General features: G+C 38.8%; 1 protein-coding gene across 1 annotated transcript; it reads left to right on the forward strand.

Annotated features, from left to right (window-relative positions):
- Positions 1 to 4,335: 4,335 nt before the first annotated feature.
- On the forward strand, positions 4,336 to 9,408 carry LOC111587089 (ALK and LTK ligand 2-like). Its single transcript, XM_023296909.3, has 6 exons — positions 4,336 to 5,189; positions 5,705 to 6,032; positions 6,463 to 6,516; positions 6,723 to 6,803; positions 6,901 to 6,975; positions 8,595 to 9,408. The coding sequence occupies exons 2-5, from the start codon at positions 5,750 to 5,752 to the stop codon at positions 6,963 to 6,965; spliced, it is 483 nt and encodes a 160-aa protein (XP_023152677.1). The 5' UTR covers positions 4,336 to 5,189; positions 5,705 to 5,749; the 3' UTR covers positions 6,966 to 6,975; positions 8,595 to 9,408.
- Positions 9,409 to 13,286: the final 3,878 nt, after the last annotated feature.

Raw genomic sequence — 13,286 nt, forward strand, 5'->3', positions numbered from 1 at the left:
TGAAATTTGTTGGGTGGGACATAAAATGGCCCTTAAAGTGATGCATGTATGAAGCCATCTGAATGCATGTGCTCACTGCTGACCCTCTACTCCCCCGTATGGGTTTGAATAAAGCTTTTTTCCCATTCAAAAGGGAGGTTTTTGTCGTCTTGGTGTTTGCTCTCGAGGGCCACAGACTCTGGATTCTGGAAAAAAACCTCTGGACAATCTTGATTGTAATTGCCACTATATAAATAAAATGAACTTGAAGTGGGGAAAAAAAAAGCAAAAAAGCTACTGAAAGACTGTCAGTAGGATGAGATAAATTAGCTGTGAGCGATGAAATGAAGAGAATCTAGATCGCTCAGGTGCATGAGGGATCCACCTTATCTACCGGGAGAGAAAGTGTTGCACGAATACCAGCAGCAAGTGAGTAGTAATTCATGTTTGGTGTCCCGCATGATCCATTTTATGTTAGAAAAAAAAAAAGAAGAAAAAGTGGGAGTGAGCCAGATTTTCAACCAGGCCTTTACTGCAGATGTTAATCATGTTTTCTACTTTTCAGTTTAACATGTTGTTGCTTGAATGGGATTAGTTTAACCCTCCTGTCGTCCCGCGGGCCAAAATTGACCTGTTTTAAAGTTTGAAAATGTGGGAAAAAAATATATTTTCACAGTGAAACTTCTGATGTCCACATTTTCAACATTTTAGGGAAACCATTGAACATTTTTTGGTGGAAAAAAAGAAATGTTAAAAATGTTTCTTAAGAACATTCACCAAAAAAAATTAACCAAAATCCAGCAAATTTCGCTGGATTTTGGTTGATTTTTTTTTTGTTAAAGTTCTTAAAAAATATATTTGAAGTTTCACTGATATATATGGAATCACTGTAGATATTTTTAGGTTTTTTTTTTTTGAAGATTTTTACTATTTTTTTGAAAATATTTACAAGAGTTCTTGCTACATTTGGGATTTTTTTTAAATAAAACTTTTAAGGGAAACTTTTAAGGAATTATTGGAATTTTCTTCCTGAAGGTTTTGCAAATTTTCAGAAATTTGGGGAATTTTTTTGCTGAATTTTGGTATTTTTTTCAGACAAGGAAACAATATTTTTTGGTGCCCATAAATGAGGACAACAGGAGAGTTAAAAAGATAAAAGAGATGAAAGATGAAAAAGATGAAATTGTTTTGGTTCTTTGACAAAGCTGAGCCGTTGCCTTTGAGTAACACTTTGAGGAAGGGAGATGTTCAACTTGGACCCGACATCAGGAAGAAAGAGACACTTTCGGGCGAAGAAAAGCACATCATGAGATTGATTGATTCAACTTTCTCAGAGGAAATGTTTGTCCGAGTGTTTGCCACATCGCATCTATGAGGTTCACCACATGTGGTTTATTAAAAAAGTCACGAGCGAAAGTTGCTGACTTACACATATTAGACAACATAGTTTCACATGTGACTGTTCCAAAGTTTGGAAACTGAATGTGGAAAGAAACTAGGTTAAATGAGGTTATATGCTTTCAGAGAGCAATTGAAACTAATGTTACAGTTTCTGCATTCGGTAAAAGTGGGACACAAGACATGCTGACTAGAATAACTAACACAGGAGACTTTCTGTATCAATGTGAGGATTTGAACAGCAAGCAAAGGGCCAAACTACACATTTTAGAGCAGCTTTAACCTTCCTGTTGTCTTCATTTACGAGCACCAAAAAATATTGTTTCCTTGTCTGAAAAAAATCCAAAAATTCAGCAAAAAAATCCCCCAAATTTCTGAAAATTTGCAAAACTTTCAGGAAAAAAATTCCAATAATTCCTTAAAAGTTTCTGTTAAAAGTTTTATTTTTAAAAAATCCCCCAAATTTGGCAAGAAAATTCTTTTAAATATTTTCCAAAAAATGAGTAAAAATCTTCTAAAAAAAAATCCTAAAAATATCTAAAGTGATTCCATATATATCAGTAAAACTTCTAATGTTTTCTTTAAGAACACTCACATAAAAATCAACCAAAATCCAGGGAATTTTGCTAGAATTTGATTTTTATACGAATGTTCTTAAGAAACATTTTTAACATTTTTTTTTCCACCAAAAAATGTTCAAAGATTTCCCTAAAATGTTGAAAATGTGGACATCAGAAGTTTCACTGTGAAAATATTTTTTTTTCCATGTTTTCAAAATTTAAAACGGGTCAATTTTGATCTGCAGGACGACTCGAGGGTTAACCGTCTGCTGGTCAGATCATTCACGGAAAACTCACAATCCAATCAGAAAAGCGTTGATCTTTCTTTGAGTTCTCACCTCTTTCAACGCATTGAAACATCTTTTATTTCTGAGCTATCCTAACTAGATTACACAGCTTAATCTCTTCTGTAGCTTCTTTACGAGGTGTAAGACGACTGACTTTTAACCTGAAATGTTTGACCTCTGCTGCACAGTGGCTTGGTGGTTAGCACTGTCGCCTTAGAGCTAGAAGATTCCTGGTTCGTGTCCCCACCTTCCTGTGATCTTTCTGCATGGAGTTTGCATGTTCTCCCTGTGCATCCGTGGCTTTTCTCCGGCTTCCTCCCGCAGTCCAAAAACATGCTGAGGTTAACTGGTGACTCTAAGTTCTCTGTAGAGTGTGATTGTTTGTCTCTATATGTAGCCCTGTGATAGACTGGTGACCTGTCCAGGTGTCTCCTGTCTTCATCCTAAGTCAACTGGGATAGACTCCAGCCCCCCATGACTCGAATGAGGATTAAGTGGTGTATAGATAATGGATGGATGGATGGATGGATGGATGGATGGATGGATGGATGGACAGCAGGCGATGATCTGCTCAGCACACATGGATCTCTGGTGTTGGTTTTCTTTGCTTATCCATCTGTATGAAAAGATTTTAAAAGTCAAATCCAACCAAAAGAATGTTTATAGTTTTGGACAAGAACCTTGAGATGGTCTGAATGTGAACCTGAAACAGTCGACTCAATAGACGATCAAACCTTCAAATTCTGTTCAATATCCTGTTCACGTGTTGCCTTGTATATACAATACCCTTCAAAAGTTCAAGGTCATTTAGAAATGTCCTTATTTTTGAAAGAAAATCTTTTTTTTTTTCAATGAAGTTAACATTACCTTAAGTAGTGTACATATTTATTTCTTGTGTGTGTTTATTCTTTTTTCTTCTTTTTCTTCTTCATGTTTCGGTCTGGAAGAGGTGCTCAATGCATTTCACTGCGTATTCTACTGTGTATAATTGTGTTTGTGACAAAAAAGGTCTTGAATGTTGAATCTTGAACAGTGATTTTAAGTGCTGTGACTGCAGAAGGACGCCCCCTGCTGAAACTGCTGCCTCTCGGTGGTAATTCTGTGGATTTAGGAACTTTTTTTGGTAAATAGTTGGTAAAGGATACAAAATCCACAGCTTGAAATATTTAATTGGGCTTTTTTTTCCACTGGAAATTTACATATCAAAGACTTAAAGGTCTAATGCAGCTCTAATTATGCATTTCATCAAAAGCTAATGTCACATTGGAAGAGCGTTTAGTGGAGCTTGTGGTCCAAGTTTAATAACGGTAAACCCTTTCTCTTTGTGAAGGGAAAGCACTTTAATTCACTTTAATCTTTCGGGGTTAGAGCCAGGAGCTGCTCCGGATGCACTTTCTCCTTGTGGCAGAAGCTGGTTAAGAAGTGGATTTTCAAACCCCTACTCCTCTCCAAACTGAGAAACCACGTCGATTATTCTAATAACCTCAAGGTTTTATGTGCATATGAACATAAGTCATCCGCAGAGGGTTTTTCTAAGCCACCCAGGGGTGCAGTGTCACAGGATTTACCCCATTCCCCGTGACTCAGGGGAGAAACCAAATATAGGCCTCACTTCGTCAATACGGGCACAGTCAGCACAGTTTTAGTACAAACAATCTGTCAGCCTGTATGCCGGAACACACTGGCACAAACAAGTCAACACAGGGTGTTGCCTGTTCAGAGGAGCAGTTTTGGAGCTGGGTGACGGTGCGCGCTGTCCTTTCAGCACCAAGGCTTTACTTTACGCACGGTCACAAGAGTTGCTCTCCGCAGGCATGCAGTAAAAAGGAGCGCGTTGTTTTTACAGACAGGTCCGCAATAATCAGATTATGAGAAAACGAACATAATATGCAACAAATATCTGGGTTAGTTTCCCCGAGGCTCCCAACTATAAAGTCCCGCTTGTCTGAATGTCGCTTTTACGCAGAGTTTTCGATTTTCGTTTGGAGTTTCATGGATCAGAAACATAAATCTGATTGCCCTTATCGTGCTATCATAATAATAAACCGCCTCACTGCGCAGAGAGATTTGAGGGGGAGCGAACGAGCCACTTACACGCCCTGACTTAAAGAAAGCTGCTCCAACCACAGTGGGCCAGTACTGACTAATCTCCAGTGACGGAAGGGGGAGAAAAAAAGCAAACCTTGGGCTGTTTAGTCGGCTGCTCTGACCAGAAACTTTACAACAAATACAAACTTTGATAACCGGCTCGTAATTAATTTTCAGAGACGGGTGCGTAATCGTATTCCAGTTTCCGTGATGGATATAAAGCGCACGGCGGCTCTAAATGGGGTTATGAGAACCACAAGAAGGATATGGGAGCATTTGCACTAAGATGCCGGTATCTGCGCTGCGCACTGAGCTGATTGGGAATTTCAGTGGAAGCAGGCTATTAGTGGGAAAAACGCTTCCTGTAACATCGCAGCATCGCACAGATAAACGAAGTAACGGAGAGGAGGGGGGGTTGCGCAGAAAAACTTGACTTCGAGTGATGGTCAGTCAACTCCTGTGGACTTTCCGCTTCTCGGGTACCAATAATGCGTCTTATTATTACCATCACCGACGCCGCTGCTGCCACCGTTGCTGCTGCTGCTTCCTCGTAGCCCACAAGGGACAGGTCACGGCGTCGGCGAGACAGAATAAAAAGTGAGCTTCAGCTCAGGGCGACTGAGCTGCTGTTGCTACTCCGGCTGAGGACGCACACGGGACTTGGATCCTTTCTGCTCGGCTGTGCGCGCTCTGCTCGGAGCTGACGACGAACCACGGATGCGAACACTCATATGCCTTCAGCAGACAGAGGAGCACACTCTAAGGGGACATATTCCGGACTGGAGAGAATCAGGACCACGCACCAAGAAGTTGCGCGCAGTTTACATTTCCACTCTTGCTGGACGTAATAGCGCCTTTTGTTGAAGGTTTATTAAAGGTAATGACATTTTTAAGACTCTAATCTCTGAAATGTTTCACTTTTACCACATAAAAATAGTTTGGGTCTCGCACATGTGTTGCTGCTCTCGTTCTGAGGCTGTGGTTTGGTGTAAAGTGTCTTCAGCTCCATCTAGGAAAACATCTGAATGAATAAAACTTGGCAAACTACAGAACAGAGCTCACAATTACAAGCTACTGAATTGACTAATAAAATGCGTTGAGTGGAAAAAAGCACAGTTTCCATAGTTTAATTGGCATAATTACGCACGAATTGCGAAAATGTTTGCAGACTGTTATTATGGATACTGTGGGATGTGCGGCAAATGTTTCAGAATGTCTTCAAAACCGTTGAGCAAATTCCCTCAAATGTGACTCCATTTGTTGCACTTGTCAGGTTGTGGTTTGGATCCGGAGTCAGAGTCTGATTTGTGGGTTTTGCTGTGGCTGTTTATCGGTGCCACGGCTCGTTTGAAGGCGCCCACAGAACTGACCTGCGCTCTGTTCCTCCTGCAGGTGTCCGGGGAAGGAGTTCACCTCTTTTATTGTTGTTCTCACGCTATGACCGGACTGCGCAGGCACTTCATTATGGGACTGGTGCTACTGATGTGCACGCTGACCGACCACTGCGGCGAGAGCGCGCCCTCGTCGGCCCCAGCGGAGGGCGGCGGGGACGCGCAGCTGGACTTGAGGCGGATGGTGGAGATCGTGAAGCACGTGGAGCAGAGCAGGGGGAGGCACGGGGCGAGAACAGAAGCCCCGGTAACGATACGGGCGAGAAGCTCTCCGATGGAGCAGAGGGATTTTCGCAACTTGAGGAGCGACAGAGGGAATCCGGCTGTAGGTGAGTGGCGGCTTTTCCTGGGGGCCGGGAGCCTCATGTTGGACCTCAGGAGCGATGCTTTGGACTTAGAGGACGCAGCCTACTGGGATTTATTTTAAAAATTAAAGTAAAAAGTCACCGTAGACTGGTGGAGGCTGCAGGTGGGAGAAGTTAACGGGTTGTTTGCATCCAAATTACGCACAACTTTCACTACTGTACCTGTGGTAGATTTTGGGTGGGGGGCAAAAATTGAACATCTGCAGTTTAATTTTTAGTGTTTTGTGGCTGTCACTCACTGATTTGTCACAATTTGTCCACATTTTTACGAAAGCAACCATCTTCAAAGTGGTAATCAAGCTGAAAAGTGAGGCCTTCTGTTAAAAACGCAGCATTTCTGTGCGTAAAACTTCCCTAAAACCTCTTTCCCCCCCCACCTTCTCTCTTTGAACAGTTGTATTCCCCAGAGATCTACGAAAGAAGGAGAAATTCCTAAAACATTTAACAGGTGAGTCATCATCTCATTACTTCTGTGTCTTCTTGCACCAAACGTGTGGAAGTCAGAGAGGCATTTTGTAAGGAGTGAAAACTGTAAATTGGAAACAAAAAAAGGGAATTATAGCTTCAGATAAGGTCTTTAAAACAGATGTCAGCGCAGGTGGCTGCAGAGCTGGAAATGTTCTCACAGTCTGCTCTCTGTTCTCTCTGTTTCAGGTCCACTTTACTTCCCCGCCAAGTGCAGGAAGAATGTGTACAGGGTTTACCACCACACCAGAGACTGCACCATACCTGCATGTAAGCAGCACTTACACACTTTATCAGTCCAATGTCAACACTGGAGCTTTAAAAAGCAACCACTCACAGTCTTTTCCATTTCATCCTCTCTTCTCAGACTTCAAAAGATGTGCGCGACTTCTGATTCGGCTAGCTGGCAGCCCACAGTGCACAGAGGGGTAGCGCACACAAGGTAGTGTTTACAGCTTCCACCTCCTATTCAGACGTTACAGTTTCAGGAAGAAATATGTGCACAGGGCCGAGCGCCAGAGAGTCTTGTTGAACACAGAAAACAGTTTAAATAGAAGAGAGGGCATGACCTGGTGGGTGAGTAATGCAGTTATTTATGTGACAAGGAGGAAGTAGCTGAAACAGCCCCCTGTTGTTAATTTTATCTCTGATTACTGCTGCATTATCCTGCTGTTAAAGCTGTCGGGTAATTTTAACTACTTTATATACAGATATGTAGTTTTTAAAGCTGTGGAGACAAAAAAAAAAATACAGTAAAATAACATCTCATAACATACATTTTCCATAGTTAAAATACAGTTTGTAGCCTTAATTTTACATGACAATATGTGTATTTTGGAGCTTTTAAATATTTAATGAGGCTTATTTACATGTGTAAAAAAAATAAGGTTTAGTGCTGCTATTGGTTGGGTTTTACTTGGTAATATTATGTAAAAAATCTCTCGAAATACTGAGTATTTTACTTTGTGTATTTGACAGGTTTTTTATGTTGAAAATCTTTGTCCACATTTCAAATTAATGGATTTACTTTTGAGAAATTGTAAAAATCTCTATTGCGGGAAAAAAACATGATTAAATAACTGAAAATGTATTATTACATTTTGAGTAGATCATGAATAGTATGATTTTTTAAATGTAAATGAACCTAATAATATTTAATGTAAAAAAGTGCACCTATAATATTGATGGATTTAACTTGGAAATGATGTCAACCCAGCATTGTTTAACAAGTACCTATTGTAATAGTAACCGTAAAATGGTAATTTTAGATCATATTGAGTGTAATATAAGTCTTTATGTTATAATCTGGTATAATGAATTTTTTCCTGCGAGTTTACATTAGACATATCAGTTTAATGTCTATTCTTGTAATTTCACATAAATCCATCAAAAAAATTCTGTAAAACAAAAATGTGCCCTGGTAAATTAACACAAAACTTTCACTTAAATACTGTGCACTATTAATAGTTTTATTCACCAGTACTTAACTACATATTAGCAGCACATTGCTTAAGTTTTTGCCGTTTTCACTGCTGTATTTAAAGCCATCTGACAGCTGTTGTTGCTCGTAACTTTAGTAAAGCTCCACTAAACACAATCATTTCAGAGAATACTGTGTTAAAGATTCATGTCAGCAGCTTATAGTTGAGTTAAAACTGCATTAGGTTAGGAGTTACACCTAAAATATGATCATTTATGACTTGTTTTCTGATTATACAGCTGTACATTTACTGGCTTATCTTGTAGTGGGATGTTTACATAGTGGCATCGCTACTTAAGTAATAGGTTTAAATTCCATTTCCCACCAGACAAAAACAAACAATGAATGATTATTCAGAACCCCTGTAAGTGCGGGTTAAAGTTGACGCTGTAAAGATGGTGTTTCTCTGGAGACATTTGTTCTCAGTGGTGATATTCCTGCTCCAGCAGTGGCACAGCGAGAGCAGCAGCTCTGGGGCAAACCTTGATTTATTATTTGTGATTCTTGCTGGAAAGGAAAGAATTTTTTCAAGCGCTGCCAAGTTGGACACTGAGCGGAATATCACTCCCTCTCTCTTACAGGTTGAAGCCAAACATGAGTACTCCAGAAGAAAAAATCTTGGGAAAAAAGTGCCTTGGACAGTACGAGGGAAAGCCTGAATGTGACCTGCCCCGACTGATATTAGGTACAACATTGTCCTTCACTGAGGTTTCTTCTGCTTCAACGTGGATCGCTGACACCCACCTCCCTGGCTGGGCCTCGATGGTTAGCTGTCATCGCAAGGGAGCGCAACCAGACCAGGATAAAGATGGTGAAACTGAAGAGAGGAGACGGAAAAAGAAACGAACGGCTGAGAGAATAAACCAACCTGGGGCCTTTTTGTTGTTGTTGTTCCTGCTGGAATCCAAAAAGATACTAAAAAAAAGGGGGGACTTCCTATATTTATATTAAAACCCAAATATAACATATCTAGAACAACTTGCCTTCTGCGATGGCTTCACTGCACTGCCTAGAATGTGGGCCGAAAGAAAGAAGACCTCAGACCTCCAGCCGGCAGTCGCTGCGTAGTTTCACCCACTTGTGCTCACACTGAGAAAGAACTGTTAAATTATTAATTGCATGAACTTTTTTTTTTTTTTTTTTGTAAGTCACAGCCCTCCTGTGGATCTTAGCAGAGTGTGGTAGAGCCTATATTTATGTATTTGAGATGTCACAAGGTTCCACTGTACATAATGTAGGCCATGACCCTTTAAACCAGGAGTAACATGTACATACTGTAAAGCAAAAGACAAGCAGAATCCACCTATCTACCATAAATTAATATGACTGGCATTTACCAAATGAGTGTTAAATATATATGTGTATATATATAAATATGTGTGTGTGTGTGTGTGTGTGTGTATATATATATATACATATATATATATATATACATATATATATATATATATATATATATATATATATATATATATACATACATATATATATATATATATATATATATATATATATATATATATATATATATATATATATATATATATATATATATATATATATGAAATATATTTAAATAAATTATGAGATTGGTACAAATATGGATCGTCTCTGTTGTGTTGACATAGTTGACATTGTATTAGCTAAAGTTGCTCAAAAAATAGTTAAAGTTGCTCTATTTTCATTGAAGTTGCTCTATTTTGATTGGCTCAGCTTACACATCAATGGTAGCATTTTCATTCCATGTTTTCTGTGTTGTTTGCTAACCCTACTCTAATCACAGTAACAGGGTTGCTAATCCATGCTAATGTGATCTTTTTCTCAGCAGTAGAAGCTAGATATTTAGCTGCTGTTACTGCTGACCAAGAGGACAAACTGACTGATGGAAAACAGTCCAAAGAATTAGTCTGATCCTGATAATATGAGGTAGAGTGAGACATTCAATCAAGGCTGACAATGTGATGAAAATAGAAGAGAGGACATAGCTTTGCTCTACACATTCTTTAGGAAAACTGATGATGTTGACGACAAAAAGAAGACACAAAAAGCCAAAAAATGAGACACAAAATGACAAAAATGACACAAAAAGCCAAAAAATGAGATACAAAATGACTAAAACGAGACATAAAACAACAAAAACAAGATACAAAATTACAAACACAAGACACAAAAGACAAAAACGAGACAAAAAAAATAACAAGGAGAAAAATGGCATTTTGGGGGGAACTCTAGACTTTTTTGGTATTTTAAAAATATTTTCAAACATTCTTTTCTCCTAGATTTTTAGATTTGGTCTCAGGACAAGAACATTTACACAACAACTGTATGTTTTAGTATTTTGTACGTGGATTATTTGTAATTTGATGGGTGGGATGTAAAATGTCCTCCAGTTCTGGAATGACCCTAACACTGGATGCTGGTTGAACATGGATCATCTTAATTGTGTTAAATCAACACAAACTATTGTCAGTTAACACATGTAGGCCTACTTTGCGTTGACACAAGGTTCTTGTTTAGAAACATCATTTAGTCTGGATTGAATAACAAGAAAAATACCTGAAACTTTGAGGAAACATCTATGTAGAGTTAGATAAGAAGATTGATAATGATGACGTAAGAATACTCACCTAGCAAGGTTGGCACGTTGAGACTAAAGTCAAAGTTTTCGATGTCGTGATGGTGGCTCTCTTTTAACCTGGTTAGATCACCATGGTAACTTGTTCTGCACTGTTAACCTGCTTAGGAGGACGTTATATTCAGAGCTTGGGATTTCAATCAGTTGTGAAAAGTAAGAATTTTCTTCAATTCCCTACGAGCGATACAGATTCCCAGCTGAGGGGAGATGTTATAATTGCAAACCTGCTGAGCCACATGTTAGTAATTACAGTAGGAAAACTACATGTATCGCCTAAATGCATTCAGTTGCTGATGCAGAAAATGCATAAATATGTTTTGCATTATTACATCTGGTCCCAATTTGCTGCCCAGTCGGTTTTACCCTGTTGGTGCTGCTGCCTGTAGAACTCAGATTAGAAAACAGATTAGTCCATTAGTATGAATTACAGAATCTATTCAATAATACATTCAAAACTCAAGTGAAAAGCACGTCTGGAGTATCACGTAGGTGCATATTAAAGTTTAAGAGCTCACACGCTACCATTCAAAAGTTTGGGGTCACTTAGAACAACTTTGACTAATAACATCAACTTTAGTTAATATGGAGCAACTTCAAGTAATATAGAGCAACTTTAACTCATTTAGAGCAACTTTAACTAATATGGAGCAACTTTAACTAATAACATCTACTTTAGCTAATATAGAGCAACTTTAATTCATGTAAGTTTGGGGTCACTTAAAAATGTCCTCATTTTTGAAAGAAAAGCATTTTTTTTCAATGAAGATAACATTAAATGAATCATAAATCCAGTCTAGACATTATTAACGTGGTAAATGACTATTCTAGCTGGAAACAGCTGATTTTTAATGGAATATCTCCATAGAGGTACAGAGGAACATTTCCAGCAACCATCACTCCTGTGTTCTAATGCTACATTGTGTTAGCTAATGGTGTTGAAAGGCTAACTGATGATTAGAAAACCCTTGTGCAGTTATGTTAGCACATGAATAAAAGTGGGAGTTTCCATGGAGAACATGAAATTGCCTGGCTGAGCCCAAACTCACTAAACTCCCAACATTGCTTTTAATCTGCCAACAAGCTTCCTTGGTTGCTACAGCAAAACTAAAAAAAACTAAAATTTAAATCAGGACATCATTAATTAGCACTACACATAAAGTACAGCTGAGGTTGAAGGGAAAGTGATTAGTTGTCCAAGTGCTTGGACGTTAACCCAAACAGACAAGACTATTTATAGAGGCCATGAATGTCTGGACCAAATTTAGTGCCAATCCATCAGGTAGACGTAAAGACATTTAGCTCAATAAGCAAACATTCTCACTACCAAAGACAAGGATTTCACTCTTTCATCCTCAATATATGTAGAAGTTGAATAACAGTCCATCTGATAGCTGTTAAGTCTGGACTGCCATGGAGAGTTTCCTAAAGTCAGGTGGCCACTATGGCTAAAAACACTGGCAGAAGTATTAAGACAGGAGAAAAAAAACATTTAGTTAACTGACAGCCTTAAGTGATCAAATTCTGTTACAAAGTTATTTTTCAAAGCTGAACTCTTTATGGGTGAATTAAAACGGGAAATCAGTGTGTCAGTTCTGATAATGAAGAAAAATCTAAGCGATAGAACCAACACTTCAAGCAAGCAGCAAATTCATATCCACACTAATGTCTCCAACTTACACTGATCAGCCACAACATTATGACCACCGACAGCTGAAGTGAATAACATTGCTCACATTGATATTATGTGGTGTTCTGCTGGAAAACGTTGGATTTTAGCATCCGTGTTGATGAGAGTTAGACACCAAAATAAACGTTGTTCCAGAACAAACACACTCCTTCATGCAAATGGAAATCCGATGAATTTCACCATGTAGCATATCTGTATTATTTTTTTTAAATGAAGTGGATTAACCTAAGGCATTGTAACGGAATAATTGTAATTAGTGAGCTTTAGTCAAATTTCATTGCCATCAGACAGAACCAAGCTAGCTGTTTCCTGTTAGTTTCAGTCTTTAAGCTAAGCTAGCTAACTAGCTTGTGAATACTGCTTTATTTTTAAACATTAAGCAGGTATTATTAACGTTATATAAATCTCCCCATTCAAATGCCTGATAAGCTAATAAATATATTTCTCAAAATGTCCAGCTATTAATTTAGCTTAACTTTGCTGTCAGCATTTGCTTGCACCAGTGTGGAGTGGTACAGCTTTTTTGTTTTGCAAATTGATTCTTTGTAATGTTTGTGTTAGTTGCCGTATTTGGCCAGATGTTCTGCTTTGCCAGGTGTCCTGCTTTATTTCACTAATAAATAAAGCAGATTGTAGCAGACTGCGTCCAAAAGAAGGTTCTCTCACTTTTATAAGCGAACTCCACGGCCCTCGCACTTTCACAGATGCGCAAATAACAGCAGCCGCCCTCAAGCTAAATTCTTCGACCGTTAGAAGTGCTCCAGTCACCAGTTGGTTCATCATTCCTAGAACTCCACCCTTGTGTAATGATTTACAGCCCTTTTCCTATCTTGCAAATCCTAACGTGGTGAAATCATATTATCACGAGGAGATAAATTGCACTGAGATGTTATGAGTACAGGAGTATCACCACTTCTGAGTTAAGTGGTGATTGACACAGAGCAGGAAGAC

Source organism: Amphiprion ocellaris, chromosome 12 (genome assembly GCF_022539595.1).
Source record: "Amphiprion ocellaris isolate individual 3 ecotype Okinawa chromosome 12, ASM2253959v1, whole genome shotgun sequence".
NCBI lineage: Eukaryota > Metazoa > Chordata > Actinopteri > Pomacentridae > Amphiprion > Amphiprion ocellaris.

Coding starts and splice junctions, on each gene's coding strand:
- LOC111587089 (XM_023296909.3), top strand. CDS start 5,750: ATGACCGGACTGCGCAGGCACTTCATTATGGGACTGGTGCTACTGATG. Junction 6,033..6,462: donor CAGAGGGAATCCGGCTGTAG/GTGAGTGGCGGC, acceptor CTCTTTGAACAG/TTGTATTCCCCAGAGATCTA. Junction 6,517..6,722: donor ATTCCTAAAACATTTAACAG/GTGAGTCATCAT, acceptor TCTCTGTTTCAG/GTCCACTTTACTTCCCCGCC.